A 22,753-nucleotide genomic window follows, 5' to 3' on the forward strand; every position below is an offset into this window, starting at 1 on the left:
CTCGACAAACTGTGGTCCTTGTCGTGTGTATTAATCATCATGAAACCTCTGGACTTGTGTAATGATATCATTTCGTCGTATGTTTCGTGTGAAACACCAGTGTCTAGAGTCTACTACAGCGCCCATCCGAGCTTCCTTTGTTCTCGCCAGTACGGGTTCTCTCGTGAAAAACGTGGTGCTGTGGCTTCGAATCATGGTCTGTGGAAGAACTTGTTGAAAGTTGTGCTTTCGTGTGCTGGAGTTCATCGGCAATTAGACAGTGTTTGCTCCAGAAAGAGTGTCGGCACCGAAGTGCCTTCGAGACAAGAAGCGTTTGATGACTTCACATCTTGAAAGGTAAGCAACTCTCGCGCTTGCGCGCATTCTTGTCGCTTATACAGGGTGTTTCAGTTAACTTGGGACAAACATTAATACTATGCTAATGTTACGTAGCTTGACAGAGCCAAGGTAATGTTGCTTGCCGTTGCTTGGAGATACTTCGCCTATTTTTTGCATTCCGCCTCATTAGATAATTAGTCTTAATTAATGAACTTCTCAATTATTATTATTAGACTAAAAGTGTCAATGAAAAAGTTGTAGAGCGACATGAGAAACTCGATACAGATTTCTTTTACTCCGTAAGTCTTACATAAAAGTGTTTTTCCGAGCGTGAAAGATGCCCGCGAATACCCGCAAAGCGCGTCGAGCGGCCAGTCGCACGGCAATTTTGCATGTATTCGCGGGCTTCTTTTACGCTCGGCGAAAAGGAGAAAAAAAAAAACTTTCGAGCAGATAGCAAAAACCACGCTCGGGCAGATAGCAACAGCGCAGTCTGTTTAAAATAATTAGTTTAAAGCTTCAGTGTTGACATTGCCATACCTAGCACATCACCAAAACAACTGCATTTAATGTTTGTATAATACGATGATTTCCTTTTCTTTATGACAGCTTTATAATCCCCTTTTCAAGTGACGTTTTATAACTCCTGTAAGTGTTTCCTCTTAGAAGATTGTACTCCCTTAGCCGCACGCTTTTATGCCTCCCCGTGTGCTAGGAGGTCAGGGCTCCTCAAGCTGTTCTCACAGCTTTTACCTGTCCTCGTAACTTTTTCTTGCTGCCGAATAAAATTCAATTCAATCGTTTTCACTTCTGCACGTTTCTTAGCTGTGTGCATACAGACCAAACTGTTCTTGGATATATGAAATTTACTGCATAAGTGAAAACGCTTGGCCTTTTATTTTTCAGGTGTCTTGTGAGCTCTCATCCAAGCACCCCATTCCAAAGGTCTGCTGTGAGCCGACGTGGCATATGGAAGTAACATGCAGATAGTTCAATAAACTACTTGTAGTTTCAGAGAAACCTTTGCAAAGTATTGTCGACACTTTCTTTTAAAAGTGCAAGCACTTATCCAACGTGACATCTCTGCATCTGAACATTACACTTTACATTTGTGACAAAAACATCTAGAACAGCGACACTGCATGCTGTGAGGAAAGTACAAGTTGTACTGCAAGTGTTATACTAAAATTATTATTATATAACAATATTGTGTGAATTTCTGTGCCCTAGCAGAGTTCCAATCAGTATGCTTACAATAAACCATATATGCTTATCTTTAAAACTCACACAATGTGCATAAATATAAAATGGGCACAGAGAACTCATCTAGGCATGTCTACAGAAAATGCAGGATACAGGATCTTTTCAGTAGGGCCACATGAAGGGTGCATAAAGGTGGGAGTCATGAAGGAAACATAAAAGCAGTGGCCAAATTTCAGCATCTAGAATACATAAAGTACTGTAACATGAAGGACACATAAAGGACGGACACACGAAGGAAACATAAAAGCAGTGGCCAAATTTCAACATCTAGGATACATAAAGTACGGTAACATGAAGGATACGTAAAGGACGGACACATGAAGGAAACATAAAAGCAGTGGCCAAATTTCAACACGCAGGAAACATAAAGGATGTTTCCTCATGTGACCCCTAAGAAACATACAGTAATCATAAAGGACATAACCATTTTCATAAGGGCGTAGACTTAACTTTTCAGGGAACAATAATTTGATCACTTTTCTCATACGGTCCAGAAAGAAGGGAGGTAATAGAAATAAGGAAAGGCTGCAGAGCAATGCCGGTGGGAACAGAAATCGTTCCACATATTAGTTGGACATTTCTTTCACGAAATTGAGTTTTCGTAGTCCACCAATGAATTATCTATACACAGATTCCGGCTCTGTCCCCTCTATGCCACGTATCTGTAATAAACCTGAATCCATCGAACATAATTTTATTAACTGGCAATTGATTTCTTTTCGGCCATTCTTCTCGAAATTCTCCTGTTGTCTTCCTTAGGACATCTGCGTTATCCTTCCGCCGAAGGAATGCTTTCCCTTTCTTTTTCCTTGTAACCTCTCCTTTTTTTATTACCATTTCCCTTTTATTCCCGCATCCCCCTCTCAGGTTAACCAGGTGCAACCTGGTTAACCCTCTCCGATTAACCCCGGTGAAACCTGGTTAACCGAACTGAATTTTCTAATATTTCTTTCTCCCATTGTTTCGTTAAAGATAAAATTCTGCATTCCACACGCGACTACTAATTCCCAAGAACACAGTGTGCATCATGTAGATATCAAGATGCGGCATCTTCCCGTATCTCATACGAGGTAAGTCCCACGTATGACATGAGACTTGCCCCATGTGATAAATGGGAACATATGTGTTTTCGTATGGCAATAATATTCGACAATAAAACGCTATCTCTGAGTCAATCTACCAACAGCTCGTTTTGCGCAAATGCTGTCTGTGGGGATTGACATTCAATTTCTGCGTCGCTTACATCTGCACGCGAGCGTGCTCTTATCACGTAAGGCTAGCCTCTTGTATAGGAGTGCAGTCGAGAAGGAGATATGAGCCTTATCACGAGGTACTTGAGGATTATTACATTTTTGCGAAACGATAAGACCCCTTTGCCAGTGCAGACACAAACTACGTATTACAATGCGCTGTAGTCAATAAACGTATCGTTTTACCATGCACAATAACCTTCTCTTACAAGTTCCCACTAAAATTCCGTCACGAAAATCAGTATAAAAGAAGTGTATGGAATATAACTATCGCTATATTTAAATCAAAATTATTGTATGCACAATTGCTTTACTTCTCCGAATCCTCTTTATACCATAAATAATACGAGACACGCTTTAAACAATTTTAACCTGCCAAGTTGCTATACCCTATACATTGAAAGAGCAAATGATTTCTGCGGCTAACAGAAATGGAATATGTTACTTTCAGAGTTAACTGCAATAAAGTGCTTTGATGATTAAGTTGGTACCTGTTTACAAAGCAAAGAACCCTAAAAAGGAGACCTAACAAGAAGACTGTCAGGGGACTGTCCTGTGTGTCCTTGTTTTGACACATTTTTACCGCTCTTTGCTTCCAATACCTCTCGCGGGGTAGAGACAGCACGAAACTTCCATCTTCAAAACTATTTTTTGAACTAGATCTAGCAACTAAATTGCTTCGTTATTATAATGTTTGATTCCCTGTCATTTTTTAGCTAACACGGTAGTTCTTCATTCGTGTCATTAAGTTCTGCTGTTGTTTCCCCAGCTGACCAAAGAAGGTAGGTTTGCCCTTCGGACTGCTTTGGGGCACTTAGACGACAGGACTTTTACGGAGGAGAAGATCTTGGGCCCGTGGGTTCGTGCGTCTGCTATGTACAGGGCTACAAAGGCGCTGCTGCGTTTTTTGAAGCGCACAAGTCTGTATGACCGCCTGTGATTAACTCAGCAATGAACGCTTGACTCTAACTGTGGAGGGTGTGAACTTCTCTCTTCCTTCTCCTCTTTCAATCCCTTCTCCCCCTTCCCCAGTGCAGGGTAGCCTACCGGGCTCAGCGTGGTTAACCTCCTTGCCTTTCCCTTATGACTTTTCTCTCTCTCTAGACAGCTGATCGGCATGTGTACATCATTTGAATTGGACCGGAAACTAGCCCTCGACAGCTAACGTATCACATACTTCAGCGTTAGTTTACTATGTGTTTGAAAATAAAGCTGTTTGGCTATGATGTTGTTGTTTTGGTTGTTGTTATTGATGATGATGATGTACTACCGAAAATCTGGGTTTAAGCCCATGCCTGTACAGTAGTAGGAGCACTCCCGTTTCATGTTGCCTGCGTTCTGACCGTTAATTTTATCACCTTCAAGTCATATAGAGTTTGACGACACCCGAACTTTACACAAGGCATACATTAAGACAAATTTAAATTTTTCATCGCTGAGCTTTAGTAGCAAACAATACATTACCGCAGTTATGGATTATGGTATGCTTAAATTGCTAGTATGCTTAAATTATACTAGATTATACACTAGAACTTGCTCGACAGCATGTATATTAGGATATTGGAGGCGAGCTCCACCACTGGAAAAGCAGGCGCCACCGTCGGCGTGACGTGGTATGAGGGTTCACGTGGGCACAGCGGCCGCGTTGTTTGCTTCGGAAGCGCCGAAGCACGCTGAAAACGAAAGTTTAGTCCCACCTTCGCTACGGTTTTGATTAAGTGGGGATGCTTTTCCCCCTTCGAGTGCCTGTTTGACAGCACTTGAAAGCCCTATAATAGGTATAGTGGCTGCCGTTGAAGGCGTCCGACATGGTAGGCTATTGCTCGGTACCGCAGTGTCGGGCGCGCACGCAACGCAGCCCGGTGTCAGCATTAACCCCTTAGCCAAAGTCCAAGGATTGCGAAACATAGAAACGGCAAGCAGCCATCGGCTACAACTCGGGTGTGTAGCAAGAACTTCCGCGAGGAAGATTTCCGCTACGGCGTTGGGGCGGCGATGTTCGGTGAGTAGCAGAAATCGTGCACTGAGAAGGTCGCCCGCACGCACTGCCCGGTTAATGTCATGAAGATTTTGTCTATCAACTTGTTGATGGTATATACTGGCATGTTCACCATAATGGAAAGGGAACGGTACGAACCACATTTAAAAAAAAGCATGGCATATGGTCATGTTTTTGTTAGCACCAAACAATGAATGTACTACATTAAGAAAAAGAAGCAGCAGTAAATTGCGCGCTGAGATGACCGATAAACACACAGTCTCACGCAACTAGAGAAATAACGATGTTGAAACGTCCAATAATTTAGAAGAAAAACAAAAGATTGAATCATCGCGATGGCACATCACAAGTCGCCGTATAGCGTCGAAGTTGCTAGTTATAACGAAATTGTTTTTGAACAGCTCTGATAACGTCCACACAACAATGGTTGCTTGTGTATTGTCAAATGTTCATATGCTGCGGCCTAAAGCTAACGGCACGGTCCGAAAACGTGCTCGCAGCGAAAGCGAAACATTGTGCGCGGACATGCACGCAGACGCGCAGTCAGTGGCTGCGAACCCGTGCGATCGCTGCATTCAGGCTATAGCCTTAACAAAACGTATACGTTCTGTTATGCTCAATTTGGTTATACGGACAGCACTCTATAAAAACACAGTTCACGCAGCTCTCAGCAAGTGCCTACCTTTCACGCAAGAAGCTGGTTCGGGGGACTCCATCGCGTCGACCGCGCGCAATGGACGTTCACTGTACGCGTTCGGTAAATAGATATCGCCTGTAAACTAATCTGCGCTTTCTATTTGCCCAAGATTATGATTTTGACAGTAAGAAACTTCCCTCGTTTGGAGAGTACTTACAGAAATGGCCAGGAGGGCTCCCGCGTAGTGTTCTCACTGAGCGCCGGCAGCCAATCCTATGAGGACCGCACCGCGTAATCCATCATACTACGCAAGCAAGGCGAGTCCGACAGATGGCGACTCCGTAACTCCTCGCCCGCGATTCCCTTGTGAATAGTGTGTTTATGATCACCGGTTAAAGAAATCATGGCAAAATTCATCTTACGATGACTACCGCTGGTAATGGCAATAGCAATCGGGCAATGTAGTGACAGACCATATGTCTGAATTCCAATTTATTTAACACGCGTAGTGGTAATTCTGGGGCTTTCCTACATTCGGCTCTTTGCAACATACTCCGATTTCATTCCAATTTGCTATGGCACTCGTCTGCCGAGGTCACCTCTGAGCATGCAGACTGTATGACGCCAACGCAATGAGGAATCGAATGACGAAGGAGGTACGATATTGATGGAACGGACAAAAGTCTATGCCGACGATGGCGTGACGGGAGTAGGACGACGAAGCTGGAGTAACGATGATGGAATGCCGTCGACGGTCTTACGACGAAGATCTCACAATGGAGGTATGATAGCGACTGTCCGACGGTGACGGCATTTCGAAGACGGCATAATCACGCTCGAATAACGATAGCAGGACTGCAACAGAACGACGAAGAAAAGGTTTACGATCGATGGAACCACGAAGGCGGTATGAAGTCAATGGGATGACGTTACTGAAGTGATTACAATAATAACACGACGACGACGACGGGACGACGACAAACTCTGTGACAACGATGGCGCATGACGAGAGTCGGATGACAAAGCTCGAATGACGGACGATGCGAGTAAGATGACGAGGCAGGAATGGCCGCAGTGGAACGACCACGATGGCATCGCGACCAGATAAGCACATACCTAGCGGCCCAAGTAGGTAGGGGGCAACTTGGACCACTGGTCGGCGTAAGAGGACGGACAGACGGACATATATACGCAGACCGACAAACTGTAATAAAATCACTATGAAACAATATCATATTCAAAACGGCTGCAGTAGGCAAAGAATGCTATTCGCGTTAAAAAATGCAACAATGGTGCAATAGCTACGAAAAACAGAAGCAAACTATGTACCGTCTCACTTATTTTTTCTTTAATCCTGCGTGAAACTTCTCTTTCTTCTTTTCAGTTCAGACGATCTCATAGATAGATATCCCGCTGGAAATAACTGAATTTGCTTTCAGTCATTCTTCTGTACATTGTAGGCATGTTCATGATTTTTTATACGTTGTAATCGCTGCGATAGATGCGACAGGCGATGCTTAGAATACCTGGCTTAATCACCACTGCCTACCCTATAATTGATCCATTGACGAGGTTAATGGACTCATATGATCCAAATATAAGCTGGTTACCCCTGTGCCCTCAGTTTCTATGTATACTTTCATGCTTTTTCAAGCAGTAAACACGGCATACAGTGCGGCAGGCGATCAAAGTGCTACATGGTGCGTTTACGTGCCACTTGCAATTTAGAAGTAATCTTTCTCGAAGGCTCACTCACCGCAGCCAATCACGGTTCTTGGGCAGTACGCCTCCCGAAGCATTGAGCGTCGCGTACTTCATGAGGGAGACCTTCGCCTCCTGAGCTGAACCCGGTGCTGCAGTAGCTGCAGAGACGAGGCCGAACGAGCTTTGCCTCCTGCCGCCACTGCGCAGTTCTTCGTGTTCGGGCACATCAGTCAGTGCAGCCCTCGACGCGGGCAGGGTGTTCCTGGGACTCCTGTCGGTCACCGTGACCATGCCTCCGGGAGGGGTGCTGTGCGTGCGTCGATGCGCTCTGAAGCTTCGGTTAAGGAGGTGCGACATCATTCCGGGCTCAGCTGGCGGCAAGCCAGCAGTGGCACGAACGCCAGGGTTTCCTTTTCTTCTCTCCGGGAGCGCAGGTATTAACCCAGAGCCGTGCTGCGAGATAACGCGCAACACGAGGTGTCATTAGGTTTCGCACTTGAGCAGATTGCGCAGAGATATCTCGAGAGCAATCTAAACTACAACGGACGCCTTCGCATCCTTCTGCGACACACGCAGTCCACCTTTGTCGCCTTAAATGCATAAAGTGCAATCCCTGACAATACGAAAAGGCGTTGACAGAACACAAAGCTGGGCGCCACTCAATTTGAAGAATGTATGATAACTTACTTATACTTGCGTTTTTGTACGAACAATATCCTTTATGTGCATTCATCCTATTTCATTAGCAGTGGTTGCAGCTTGCGCTTCACGAATGGAATGCTTAATATTTCCCAGCAAAACACGCACTCTGTTTGCAAATAATCAAGGGCGCATTCCTTCTTCCGTTGTAAAAATGCAAGACAATACAAATAAACAAAGCGCGTGATATAAGTCGTTATCAGCACTTTCGAAAGGGTCGACACATCGTTGTCAGCGAAGTCGCCTATACTACAGCTGCTTCTCCCGCCTGTCGCGTTTCTTTCTGGTTATATATAGAGTTGCAACTGTCTAGCCGTTGTTTAACAATATTTTTTTAATGCGTGCCTACTTTGTGCCGAGTCCCATAATTAATTCCTCGCTCTCTCTGTCGCAACGCATCGCCTTTCATTAGCGTTTCTTGTGTTTTCCAGCGCAAACATGCACCAGAAGATTTGACCTGGGTGAGCCTGCTTCTCAACGTTCCTCGAAATCGCACTTAGGTGTGACGTATCAAGTATGGATGCCTCATAGATAAAGCGTACTCGCGTTTTTCACCGATTATGCTGTAACAGCAAAGTGATCACTTGTTCGCCATCATATACGTCAATATTTTTCGTTATAAATCAAAGTATAACGGTCTCTCGGTTCGATTTTACGGAAGAATTCAGGGAACTCCTTCACGGAGCCATTCCAGCGATATCAGTTTATTCCTGTCCTTTCACGACACCGCAACTCGATTTAGAGTCGCTACTCGTCTTCTCGACGAGAAACTCACAAGTAAAAGGCTTTGGAAGGAAAGTGATCATCTAGAGTAGCGGAAGGATGAAGTATTTCTGAGATAATCTTCAACAATTCCTTTTTTTTTGTTTTAAATGAAGGTTCTCGATGACGGAACCCTGGAAAACGTAAAGGCAAACCCAGAGCACCCGAAATGATTTACCATAACCTGCTTTCGTACAACCATCCTTCCTCGGGAAGTGTACACGCGATGATGTCACTTCACAGAATGTATTCACGTGGGAGCAAGATATCGCGACGTTTTACCACTTGCTCTGGTTGGTTCCGCTATGCTGCCACTGACTGTACGGCCCAATGTAGCAGCACATCAGGCCACCGAGCTAGCCGCAGCGAATTCCAAAACGTCTAGAAGTCATCTTCCCGCGGGAATACCTGATGCGTTCGGATGCTACGACACAGAACCTCCTGAAAGACGAAACCGTAACTGGTTGTAAAAAAGCTACTGTAGTAATTTATTTCAGGCGCTCTGGGGCTTGCTAGTCTACTTCCTAAGGTTTCGTGGTCGTGACACTTTATTCAAAGCAAGCAAATTCAGGCACAAACCATCCCGCGATGAATCTCGACGATGAAGCGACACGCCCTATATTACCACAATGGAAACGCTCCCCGTATGAGGGCGCGCCCCTTGCTGGACATGCAGCGCAATCTAGCGGTGTTGCCGCGATATATATTACGACAATGTCTGGATATATGTGAAGACGGTTCGATTCCGAGCAGTGCCAGATAAATTTTAAATTAGATTTTTTTCTTTCGTTCTCTTTCAAGAGTGGCACATACACAGTGCACCCAAGTTGGCGGGAATACAGTTAGATACATAGACGGACAGATAGGCAGACAGACATACACCAGAAAATGCGTGAAGTGTACTAAGAATGCTGATCGCAATAATAATAGCGTCAAAAAGAAAAGTGCAAAATGTCATGCCGGTATTCCTTTAATGCCGCAAGAGCCGCGAAGGAAAATGCGACATTGATGCTTAGCATCGGCGAAGCCGGAGCAGCAAATAGTGCGCGCTGTTTCGAAAGGCGACGGCGAAGGACTTGAGAGGTTTCTATATCAGCCCTGTTATGTGCAGTGGAATGCAGGAGCCGTTATCGGCGTATGCGCGCACAGGGTGTATGTACTACATTGGTGTAGCGGCGCTCGGTGCCGTTTGCGAGAAATAGTGTTTCGTGTATCAGCTTCGCATGAACCTGGCAGCATCACTGACGCTTTTCCAGTCAAACCGTGTGCGTCATTTGAAGGGTGTGGGTTTGTCCCGTAGATAACGCCCTGACTTACCACTTCAGGCTGTAAATGTTTTCAGCTGCACACGACAACGAGCTACACCTGCGGTGAGCAAAGCCGTAGATCACTAATTAGGGCCATCTGGAGTGCACCGAACTATCTCACATGAACGTTCTGCAGGGAGATTTATGAAAGTGATTTTTATGCAGTTTTCATGCCATCTTTTCCCTGTTTTATGCACTTCTCGTATTGGTATCTTCTGCTGCAATTTTTGCTTTACAAATGCTGTCGCCGAAATATAAAAGCCCGCCGTGGTAGCTTAGCGGCTATGCTGTTGCGCTACTAAGCACGAGATCGTGGAATGAAACCCCGACCGCGGCGGCCGCATTTCGATGGCGGCGAAATTACAAGAGCGCCCGTGTCCAATGCATTGGGGACATGTTAACGATCGCCTGGTGGTCAAAATTGTTCCGGAGACCCAGACTACGGCGTGCCTCATAATTAAATCGTGCTTTGGCAAGTGAAACCCCAGAATTAATTCGTTCAAAAATAAAACTTGAATTTGCGCCCTTCAGGCATGTACGCTGCTTTTGGGCACTTTGATAAACAAGTCAATTCAATCAACGATTCCATCTAGCCCCTTAGGGGCAAGGGTATTAGCCACTAGAGAAATCAGGCACGCTTCATGGTGCAAAACCTTTCCTATTGCTAGCCAGAGGGCGCTGCTAGATACTACGTGTACCTTCTTCGTTTCCCTCCAATCCTGACTTCTTTAGAGCAGGGCAGCGCGGTTCTGTAACCATGTCCGAACACAGCTAGGAATCAGCACTGTTGGCTGTGAATACCACATTTAAGCTGAAGGTAGCAGCAATTCGCTTATTCCACGAATTGCGAGCGACAGCATATAGCAGCCCACTTGCGAGTAGTCACTTTTCTTCCAAGGGGCTAAGAATTGTTTTCAGTGACGAGCATCTGCGAACTCCGCTTAGTATAGACGAAAATATTTTATTATCGCACACCCTCGTACTTAATCTCGGCCCTGCCGCCAGCTTTTGGCTCATTCCCCGCTGGGCTGCTGGTTTGATGCGGGGGCGACTGACGACAAAGACATGACTTGAGAGTACTGCCGGCAAGCATGCGATAAGTACATGCTGAGCGTTATCCCGGTTGTTTTCGCCAGCTCCGGCAGCCGCTGCTCCTTGAAGTGCTACAACTTGTCTATATGGCCACCACTGAAGCACTTAGTAAGATTGGATGTTTGGGAATGACACCGTACGTGGTAAATGGCAACGCAAGGTCACGTCACTATATGTATAATCATCGTCTGCGTATATTTATTAATTTCAGAACGACGGTCCCTCCCCGATATCCTCAATTACTCTCGTCTCGCGTCACATATAGGAGGAAGAGTGTTGCTATAGGTGCACCCTGCAGATTTAACTCCAGCCCCGACGAGGCTGCCTTTAGCGGCGACGCAAGCCTAAATTGACAGCTGCAGCAGCAGTGGCAGCGTCATTATACAGAGACCGGAGGGGGTCGTCACTTGGTTTTGTACTGTATTATTTACATTTAACCTGAAAACCGAGCTTCTGCATGTTAATTGCAATGTGTCCGCGTCCAAACCGCAAAACCTACTGCGCTGTGGGCTACACAATGTTTACAGCAATGCTCTTGGTACGATGCTTTTTGCCGGCACGCTGAAGCAGGCGCCAGAACTCTGAACCCAACTCGTTCGTCGACGAACGTCAGCGACATACTCGGTATTTTCATTGAACTTATTCTGATGACAAACGGATCGAGTTACCTGCAGTACGTTTCCTTGCCACAATGTTGCGGCTATCTTGTTGAGGAGACCGGGTGCAACACGCACAAAGTTGATGAAAGTAAATGCTAACGGCTGATGAGTGCCACTCGGACGTTAAAACCGCGATCAACGCCAGCAAATGTACTTGCGCTACCATTACGTACGCTTCCATTAGCAGGCGTTAATTGTTTTGCAGCATTTTGAAACAGGCAAGCACATTCAGGTGGGGTTGTGCTGACAGCGATAAGACGACGTCTTGCAGGCTGCCGTCCCGCCGTATACAACAGTCCTCTTTAAAAATCGTTCACGCATTAAGCAGACTTCTCTGTTCCGTTCGCTGGCTGGTCTCTCCTCCTCACCAAATGCTCCTCCAAATGTCACGTGACATACTTCATCGCCAACGCGCTTTTCAAAACACTGTCCACTTACGGTTAAGGCACGTCCACGCTAGCGGCAAATATGCCGATGGAGAAACGGCCTCCAGTGCCGTAGAACGTCTGCCACGCGAGAGGTGTCCAAAGTAGACGGCAATTCGGTCGGCGCAGCGCCCACCGCACGATCGAAGGGCCAAGCGACGAGCGCGAAGCTACGCGCTTCCACCACCGGCGACGCAAACATCTGCTGCAGCTTCTGTTCAAAGCAAAATAATTTCCGCTAGATAAAGAGAGGCGTGAATTGTACGTTTTACAAAAAGTGATATCCACTGTCAAACATTTAACACGAACGAGAGCTCCGACACTTGTCGAGCTCAGCTGCAGTGCACGACTACCGAAGGCAGACGACCGGCTCGGCTGTGCTGGCATCGCTACCGACGGTGCCGCTAAGATCAGCGTATTTTCTTGTTTGTGTATAATTATTGCGAGGAGCGACAACAACGGTAAGAAAATACTGCGGCTTGTGAGCGTCGGCGAATCTCTCCGCAGCGCTGTCCGCTTTAGCTTTGAAGTGAACTGGAGAAGTCCAAGCGACGATATCGGCGCCGTCGAGCGATCAACGGCGGTGAGGCTGCCGCACGAATGGCTCCCGGTCACATCCTCTCTACAGCAAGGAGATCTCGCCGTTCACGAGCAAAACCGCCGTTGAACGGTGGCCCGCGAATGGCAAACGGCGTGCGGCGAGAAACCGTGCCGGTAACGTGGACGGGCCTTAGCCGCGACTTCGCGCTTCCTGGTTACCCGCTGTTGCTGCCGTGCCAGCACGTGCTCATGCGAAGCGTGCCGCTATGGACCCTGTGTTGCGCGCACGTCTAGAAAGGCCAACACTGTCGCATTCTGTTCACATCGCTAATCAGACCGCTAAGGACGACTGAGTTGGAACGAGACCAATTTGGCACTTGCGTTGCGGGCTGTAATGACCGATTCGCAAGTGCGCACGAGCGAGCAACACGACGAGGCAGAGCAGGGAACGCGCGGGCCTGCTAGCAGACTAACCGGAAGTCGTAGGTTCTTGTTCGATCAATCGAGATCGCCGCCCCCAGTTATATCACCAGGCGCACTCTGGTGACGTCAGAACGACCGCTGGGGATACCGGAAAGACCGGGAGAGGAGCACGGCGCTGTTTTTTTTTGTTTTTTTTTTTCTTTTTTTTTTTTTTGTGGAGAGCTCGTGGCGCATAGCGCTGCAGCGTTTGGCATCGTTGATCGTGACGGCATTCTGAACTCGATGCGCGTGTTTAGTTGAACTGTTCAAAAAAAAATCGGAGGTGGTTTAGGGTTCCTCTAAGTGGCTCGTTGAAATGGGTCATACCCAAAAAAGACAGTGTCTAGTCCAGTGAAGCAAAAAACTAATTTTGCAAGTGTGACACGTTTGTAAAACGTGAATGCGAAGCCTGATTGCATCGAGCGCACGACAGAACTCATACCAGCGTAGGCATATAAAGATGCAATGGATGAATATGAATGAAGAAACGAAAGCAAAAAATAACTAACGAAAGAAGAAAGAAAGAACAAAAAACGAAAGAAAGAAAGAAACAGAGAAAGAACGGAAGAAATAACGAAATAACCTTTAGTTAGTGCATTAGGTGCTTGCCTGTGTAGTTGAGGAGGTCGAGCTACAGCGCCATGCGTTTACTTAACACAGCGGCTCGTTATGTCTTGTAAGAAGCCTGAACCCTCCGATCGTATAACTTAATGCATTACCACGTGTCAGGCAGGCTTTCGCCTTCACGTGTTACAGAAGTGTAACATGCTGCGGAATTTATTTATTTATTTATTTATTTATTTATTTATTTATTTATTTATTTATTCATTTCTTTATTTACTTCTTTTCTAAAGGTGTTAATTTGGCAGAGCTCGGAGCGGCGCAACGTCAACGGTCAGGGTAGTCACAGCTTTCAAGTACGAGAGCCGTTGCCGAGCAGGAACGCTCGACCCACTAGCATTTTGATCCAGTAGCGCTAAACCCACTATACTCGCGGACAACTTTCTGTGGCAATGAAGGGAAAGCTACGGAAGCAAAGCGCGCTTAAGCAAGAGCGCTTCTGAAAAGAGTCCCTCGTTTTAAACCACGTCGGTTTAGGCTGGGGAAGAGAAAACATAAACAGCTTATTAGCAAGAGTTAAATAAGACAGAACACACTACTCAGCGTCAAAGTTTGCTTATTTTGTGGCTTTTCCCTTCCACGTCTGGGCAAACGCGAAACCGTCGCACGTGAAAGCTGCGTCAATTCAGCGTCCGTTCCGAGCAACCAAAAGCACTGTCAGGCGCTGCCGGACTACTTGGAGCGGTAAAATATGTGCAGCATCCACGCTCCCGTAGCTTTCCCTTCATTGCCACAGAAAGTTGTCCGCGAGTATAGTGTCTGTCTTCTTCGCTACAATTTATTTATTTATTTATTTATTTATTTATTTATTTATTTATTTATTTATTTATTTATTTATTTGTTATTTATTTATTTATAAGTATCTTATATTTCTAACACCTACCAGTGCTCAGGACATATATAATAAATTCATAAGTTTTCGGAACAGTAGAAGCACTAGTGTTGATGGCTTGCAAGTTCGCGCTGCTAAATACGTGATAGATATTGTCTCCCCGGTATTAGAGCATGTTTTTAACCTCGTATTTTTAAATGCTACATTTCCGAAAGCACTGCAAGTAGCGAAAGTTACTGTTATTTTTAAAGGTGGTGATAAGAACCTATTATCCAATTACAGACCTATATCGATCATACCGGTCTTTTCTAAATGTATCGAAAAAATGATTAACATTAGAATGCTTTCATTTTGTGAAAAACCATCACATCCTTACCGACGATCAATTTGGCTTCACGAAAGGATGTTCAACGGAACAGGCACTCTAACCCAAAAAGAATGTATACTTAACGCATATGAACAGAAGTTATTAACACCCCGTTCATAGACTTCTCCAAGGCCGTCGATCGCATTAACCATGAAACACTAATAGGAAAGCTCGAAAGCTACGGCTTTAGAGGCGTATATTTAAGTATAATAGAGAGGTATCTGGAGTACCGATGTCAAGTGGTTGTAATAGGAAATCATACATCAGGTCTTAAATGAGTAACAAGGGTGGTGCCTCAGGGGAGCATTCTTGGGCCGCTATTATTTAATGTTTATATTAACGACATAACAAACATTACTTCATCGACTAAATATATTATTTATGCCGACGATACCACCTTATTATTTAGGTCTGCTAGCTGTAGTGAACTGGTGACTTGCGCAAATTCAGCATTAAATAAGCGTAATACATGGTGCCAAGTAAACTCATTAACCATTAACACGAACAAAACGAAAGCCATTCTACTTCAACCTAAAAATTTTAGGGCTAATATTACTGACCGTATATTTATTGTAAACTCAACTGTGGATGTTACCTCCTCAGTTAAATGCCTTGGCGTCATTTCTGATGAACATTTAACCTGTAATAAACATTTCGATTTGCTCAGCGGTAAACTTGCAGGCGTCGTGGGTGCCATTGCAAAGGTACGCGCTTTTCTGCCTTCTTCCGTCAAATTATTAATGTATAACTCTCTCTTTTTTTCACACCTAAAATACGGTCACCTTGTCTGGAGAAACACTACAGGGTCAAACATTACTAAACTTTCTCTATTGCAGAAAAAGGCTTTGCGTTCTATTAGCAACGCGGCTTATGACGCACATACTGAACGCCTTTTTAAGAAACTTCAAGTTCGTCCCGTAAACTCACTTTTCAATGAAATGCTCTTGCAATGGTACCTTACAGAAATAAAGCAAGGGAGTCACTTTATCGAGCACCTATCTAGCTTACGCAAGAACATAAAAAAATACAACACTCGTCATAATGCGACCTGGTTCATACCCCGCGCACGCACAAATTATGGAACACAACTACTCTTCCACTCATGACCGTCCTTGTTAAAGTCACTTGGTTTCTGATTACTTCATTCTTTACAATTCTGCAACAATGATGATTGTCCCTGTATCACATTGCTTGAACCACACTATTTCATTGCGTATGTTTAGATTTCTCTCCTGCCGCTGTACAATGCTATCTAACAATGTCTGATTGCGGTTGCTAATTCTTCTTTTCTTTAATTTTACACAATTTTGAAAGGGGCGCAGACCCTTGTCAAGCCGAATTGATTTTGGCCTTTCGCTGTGCCGCCTACATCATGTACTGGATGTGAGTGAGTGAGTGAGTGAGTGAGTGAGTGAGTGAGTGAGTGAGTCAGTAAACTTTATTCGGTCCACAAATAAGTTAGATTTGATTTGATTTGACATAGCACTCATGGAGCATTGTGCAAAGGGGGGAGCAGTATAGCTAATAAATGCATAAAGATTAAAAGAGAATAACACCTTAAAGTAAAAAAAAAATCGATTAGTGCAGAATGATGCGAAATCAATTCAAACACACCACGTACTCTTTTTCGAACGAGAATCTTTGCCTCAGTCGTTGATGCTGCTTCTTGCGCAATAAAATTTTAAAGCTGTGCTTAGTAGTTTTTTTTTATTTGAAAGCATCGCTTTCTTATCGTCGACGAAATCAAGTATTGTGAACTATTTTGAAAGGTCGTTTGTCTCTGCAAAGATCACATCGAATGACGGGCATTCGGTATTCCCCAAACTTAAAGCCCCTCATACCTGGGTTAACACATGTTTTCTTAAATAGCATGGGTATCCAACAAGCCTTTACTGAATTCTGCTTTTATTTCGTGAACCTTCCAAAGCCTCATATCCTTTCCATGATGAAAGAACATTTCAGGCACGTCGCTGACTTGAGCACGAGTTTAATGTTATCTTGTGAACGTGCAAAGGCACAGCCGCACTGCGTTTGCACTTCACCACGACATAGAGCGACAAACGCAGGAGCCTGCTTGAATTCTTCGGTTGTTTTTAAACCTGTAAACAACAAACCGACGTCCATGATGCTGCGGGTCAGATGTAAAATAAATTTCCGCCTTGACACTGCTTCAGCGAAAAGAGCACAAAATACCACGACGCGAGAAATCGAGAGACAACACACTGCGTTGACATCAACACTGCGCTGATTATAGTTTGAAGAACGTGTGTTCCGTTCATGTTGAAACCAACCGCCTCCTCCGCAATTTCGTAGACGTGGCCTGATGTAATATGAGCCCTCTTTTCTTGAGGTTAGCACCGCGAAAGAAGGAATCCATGTATGTGCCGTTCTTCAATGAACATCTTTGTAATTTTTAATGAACATCTTTTAATGACCATATTAAGAAATAAAATGTTAAAGAGCGGCATTTTTGCAAGCTGCCTTAAGGTTGGAAAAATAGTTCCAGCTCATAAAAAAGGTGAACGCGATTTGATTAACAATTGCTCTCCGATTTGCATACTATCGCTCCTCAGTAAGGTCATCGGAAAACTGTTTTATAACCGTTTAATGGTGTCAAATGCTTCAGAAAAGTAAATGATATAGCTCCGACCAACATACGGCTGTGTATTGCTTGTTTGATGCTATCAGTAAAGGAAAGAAGAGCTATGGCAGTAGAAAGGCCTTGGCGAAAACCGAATTGATAAGGAGACAGCAGATTAAGTTTAGAGAAGTACTGCGTTAACCATAAAATTATATTACACAAACTTCAATAGTTTCGTATACCTGGCCACCTTCACAACTCATTAGCAACTACATTAGTAATAGGTCACAAATTGTTGAAGTTAACAATTATCGATCTGCAGTTAATATAATTATACCAGCGCTACTCCAAGGATATATTCTTGGGCATCTACTCTTTCTTTTATCCATGAACGATCTACCTACAGTACTTGGCCATTCTCGTTGTATTTTATATGTTGATGATACTACCATTTTCGCTGCCGATGAATCTCACAATTCTATTGAAGAAAACCTTAACACCGACCTTCGCCAATGTCCAGTCCTAGTGTAAAGAAATCTTGTCGCATAATAACCCTTCTAAGACTACATGTATGGTATTCCACTCATCCCAGTTACGCATAAGCTTCTGCTTAGTCGCTTCGCTTGAGAATCACTCTCTACCTCTAACAGTACCAAGTTTCTTGGTGTAACCCATGATAGGCACTTCAAATTTGATCTTCATGTCACAATGCTGCTTCAAAAAGATTCTTTAGGAATTCATGAAACTATTCAAACACGTTTCGACTTCCTGCCTCCCATTATTCTATCACTATACTACGCTTGCTTTCACAGTTATCTTTATTACTGCGTGTAATCCTGGGGCAATACATATAACACACACCTCAAACTCCTTCAACACTTGCAAAATCAGGCTGTAAGACTTATGACATTTAGCCCATTCATATGTAATTCTCCTGCCACACATTAAAATATAAACGTCTTTCCTCTCTATAAGTTCTGTCATAAGCTATCAATCTTCATTTTTCGTGTCCTACGCAAACAGGCAATTGTTGAAGGTTTTATTGCTGAAAATGTAATCTGTACTAACAAAACAAGATTTTACCTGATATCAAACAGGAATAGCATTTCATGTGACATCAAATTACGTTCCTTATTCGATTTCTTTTTTTACTAACATCTTGTTAGATAATATACCTGCTTTATTTACCGCGCAGTTATTGTGCGTCTAGTTATGGTCATTGGTTTCTTTTTTTTTTGTCGCTCTCTCGTTTTTTTTTTTTTTTTTCCTTAGCTGCACGTGCTATTTTGTTAATGTTGCTTCTGTATAGTCCGATGCGTCGTTCTATAAAATGTACGCTTTAAATTATGTATAAAATCTGTAAGAAACTGACTCCTGCATATTAAAATTTAACATTATCTTTTTTATTAGGGTGTCCCTCCGACAGTTTCAAACGTTTGGAAACCCTATCGTGCTAATTATTCTGCAGCTGATAAAATGTGCTACACTGCTGTAATAAATCGCAAATCTGAAATTCGCGAACCATTCGCACTTCAAGTAATAAACCCATGAGATAACATGAATATTTCACTGCCTCCTTAAAGATATGTCCAAGCGTTGCGTCATATCGTACCTCTTTGGAAGCTCCACACTATGTAACTGTGACATTTCAATCACACAGGTATCGTCAATGGCACATCTGGATGAGGTTAGGGGCCATTTCTTTCTCTCCCAGTCAAGACACCGATTTCCGTAATTTTTTACTGACGGTTCTAAAACACCAGATGCCATGTCATATGCTGCACTAGGCCTGGATTATCGCTTGCATGAAAAATAAATAAACAATCCAGCATATTCAGCGCCGAGGAACGCGCCATTCTAAGTGCTGGTAAACACATAAATCCAAGTAAGCTAGCTAAAGCAATAATTTAGAGAACTGACTCCCTTAGTGTAGTCCAAGTACTTCGATCTGGTACGAAAAGCAAGAATCCTATCTTGAATGAACACGTTGCATCTGTGTGCGCAGCATATTAAAGAGGCTTAAATATAATAGTATGCCGGATTTCTTACATTGTATCGTAATAGGCAATAACGACGCTGAAAAAATGGCGACATCAGTCAAGCACGCTGACAGTGTGTGTGACACGTTTAAGCTTAAAGCCCTACACTAGGAGAAAGCTGTGAGCATTCTGGCAATAGAATTGAGATAAGCAAACGGTGAACGCCATATCGTACAACCTCTTCTCCGATCACACATTTTAGAGCGATTACAAAGATGGTGGACGTCTCTTTGTGCAGGCTATACGCATTGTCCGGCCACACCTATGCGGCGCACTCGCATGTGTTTGATCCTTCCAATGTTTCATTTATGCGGAGAGACGTTAACAGTAGTGCATGTACTATTAGAATGCAAGGGGTGCTGTGACGCATAAAAGGAAACCCTTCTCATTGGCATATAACCAATCATATCAATCACATCCTGCATTCGTTCTCAGTGATGAAGCAATGTTTCCTGCTAAAAGAGTCACCTCCTCCCTAAAGATGGAGGTTTTGATAAAATACTGTGCAGAGTCAAATATCCACTGCAAAGCCTCGACATCGAAGCCTTCATTTGTGATGAGCGTAAGGGCGGCAAGCCATACTAGCGTTTGTGCTGCAAGTGATCCAAATTAGCGCCTTGGCACATTACACCATTTGTAGGTACGGTAAAACACATTCAATTTAGCAGTTATGCCCACTCTTCTAAGTTTTATTGTCCACTATACCTTTTCGTTCTTTTTTTTAGTTTTACTGCCGAATTTTACTGATTGTTTCTGCTCTTTAGCTACGCATGCCACTTCCGTCATAAGACACCAACCCATTATCATACGCGCTCTATAGCACTTTTAACGAATTTAGGGTTACCAAAGCATTGCATATCATCCAGTTCCCATTGTTCGGCTCTCTTGGGCCACACATGGCTCTTCCACCATTAAACTCTTTTCATCATCATCTCGACCCTCCTTCCTTCTGGCTCGATAAGTAGTCTGCTTTTGGTGCATTGTTCTGATAAATAATGCCAGAAATGCAATATTCGGGGCATAACGTATAATTAGCGCCTTATTGTAGCGTTAGGAATATCAGCATACAAGCATTCCTTCCATTGTGTTATAGAGTTTCAGTCCGTTTTACGACGTATAAGAGCATTTGTGAGTGAGCCGAATAATAAGGCAGGGAACCGGAATTTATGAAAGTGGTTGGTCACACATAATATTATAAAAAAACATGCAAGATCAATGTCGGTGATAGCTAAAAAGCTCGCCATTTGAAGGGCTCTCGCTGTAACATGCTTTTTTTATCGCTAATAAAATTCTACACGGGAGCGCCTAATTCACACGTGACATCCCAACAGCGGCAAGACAGCGCATGATCGCTCTGCTACCGAACACTCAAGTGCTCACAAGAGCAACAACTTTACATAAATACATAAGAGAATAAAGGAAACACAAAGTGCTCTTCTTCAAGAAGATGAAAGTGTGCTAGTCATCAAAGCTACTGTGAACTTACCCTCATTCCGAAAGTAAGTTTTGAACCTACCCTCGAGGTCAAGAGGCATGAAAGCAGTACGAACTTGCAGCCGGGTTGTCTTCAGCGGTCCGCTGTCTCCTTGGGACGACGCCGAGCGCCGTCGCGAAGCTACTAAACCGCGCACGCATAACGCGAGCGGAAACGCTGCCGGCCGATCGCTATTTCGTCATTGTCCCTGGGCTCAGCTTCAAGGGAAGAGGCATACCCGACGCGCGATCATCTGGCAACACGAGCGCGGCGTTGAGAGAGCGTTTGTACAGCGTTGCCAATGCGAGAGGAAAGTAAGAAAATGGCTGCCAAGCAGACGCGCGGCGACCACGCAATTCTCGCGCTCGCATTGCGGAAACAACGGCGACGTCACGGTCGGAGGCTTGTGGGGAGCGCCGCCCCCTCGTCACCCGATAGCAGACGGACTCCGGCGGCGCGAGAGAGCGTGCGTGCGTGTACGTGTTTCTGGAGCGCGTGTTGGCAGCAGATGGCTTGTCTATCATACGCGCGAACAAATTGCTGCCGCGACGGTGAAACCGTCTGCACCCGTTTCAAAACAGAAGCGGCGTATCTTCCTTTCTTTTATTCGTTTTTTGGCTATCGTCGGTGAACTTGCTAAGTTCCTTCATCGGCCGACGCATCCGTGATGGTTTCAAGGCCGAGCGCCTGCTGCGTCGGCAGAGGCGTAAGCAATGAGGCCTGGTGTAAACAACGTGGTTAAAGCGGCGGACATTTTTCTTCCGTCGTGCGCTTATGCATCACCGCGAAACGTGGAATAAAATCTTCTGTCGTAATTTCCCGAGTAAAGGCAGAAACCATAGTTTTGTCGTATAACCGCAAACTCGTTGTATATCGTTTTGCCCGCGCAAAGTGAGCCCTCAAATTCTTGCGTCTGTTGTACGTGCGTCTGTGCGGCAGCGCTTGGCCAGGAATAAATACTTCGCATACTCGCAGCATGTCCTGTCCGAACCTTCTAGACTTCAAGTTGTTTAAAGCACTGCAAAAAGATGCCCACGCAGGCTATGATGTGCTGGAAACTAGAAACGATATGTTCTATACCCTAAAATTGCAACGCCTGCGTCATTACTTGCAACTGCCGCTTAGTGGAAATTAGATAAGAAGCCCTTTAAAGACCAGAAGATCCTAGGTCCGTCGTCCCGTGCGTCTGCGATGTGCAAAGGCAGCTAAACCTCCTCACGCTTCTTAAGATCCACCAGCTCATATGACGGTCCGTGACGGATTCATCTCAACCATAATCTACTGTGCACGTGATCTGCGCGCGTACAGTGAACGTTTCCTCTCCAGTAATTTTTCACTCACATTTCCGCCTTCCCTAGTGCCAGGTAGCCAACTGGGCTCAGCCTCGTTAACCTTCCTCGCCTTTCCCGTAAACTCCTCTCTCTCTCTCTCTCTTTATGAAGTGCTCAAATTTCCCTACAGCGTCATTGACATTCTCAATAGCTTCATTGCGATAAGCTGGCACTCACGAGACTAGCGAAAACACTTCGACGAAGGTCACGCGCGCCCTCATTCGATTGAATCAGATCCGAGCGCTCCATTGCAAAATACGCATCGGTAAACAAGTGGCAGTGCGCCTATGCGATAGTGGAATATACGTGTCACCGATCTTATCTCGTATTCCCAGTTGGCTTCAAGGTTACATAAGCTGCTTAATGCCGATCTGAAATGCTGCGTGCATGC

The 22,753-nt window shown here is 44.6% G+C and overlaps 1 protein-coding gene across 2 annotated transcripts in view; it reads right to left on the reverse strand.

Annotated features, from left to right (window-relative positions):
- The window catches only part of LOC119441631 (uncharacterized), a 48,320-nt gene extending 26,655 nt beyond the window's left edge, over positions 1–21,665 (reverse strand). Inside the window, exons 1-2 of one of the 2 annotated variants that reach the window (XM_037706234.2) lie at positions 21,044–21,665; positions 7,224–7,624 (exon numbers count right to left, since the gene is read on the reverse strand). In XM_037706234.2, coding sequence (XP_037562162.1) covers positions 7,224–7,624; positions 21,044–21,049 — 407 coding nt within the window. In that variant the 5' untranslated portion in view covers positions 21,050–21,665. The remainder of the gene's footprint in view (positions 1–7,223; positions 7,625–21,043) is intronic. The other variant, XM_037706235.2, reaches the window with a different exon arrangement.
- Between the last annotated feature and the right edge of the window lie 1,088 nt (positions 21,666–22,753).

This window comes from Dermacentor silvarum, chromosome 2, assembly GCF_013339745.2.
Source record: "Dermacentor silvarum isolate Dsil-2018 chromosome 2, BIME_Dsil_1.4, whole genome shotgun sequence".
Taxonomy (NCBI): Eukaryota; Metazoa; Arthropoda; class Arachnida; order Ixodida; family Ixodidae; genus Dermacentor; species Dermacentor silvarum.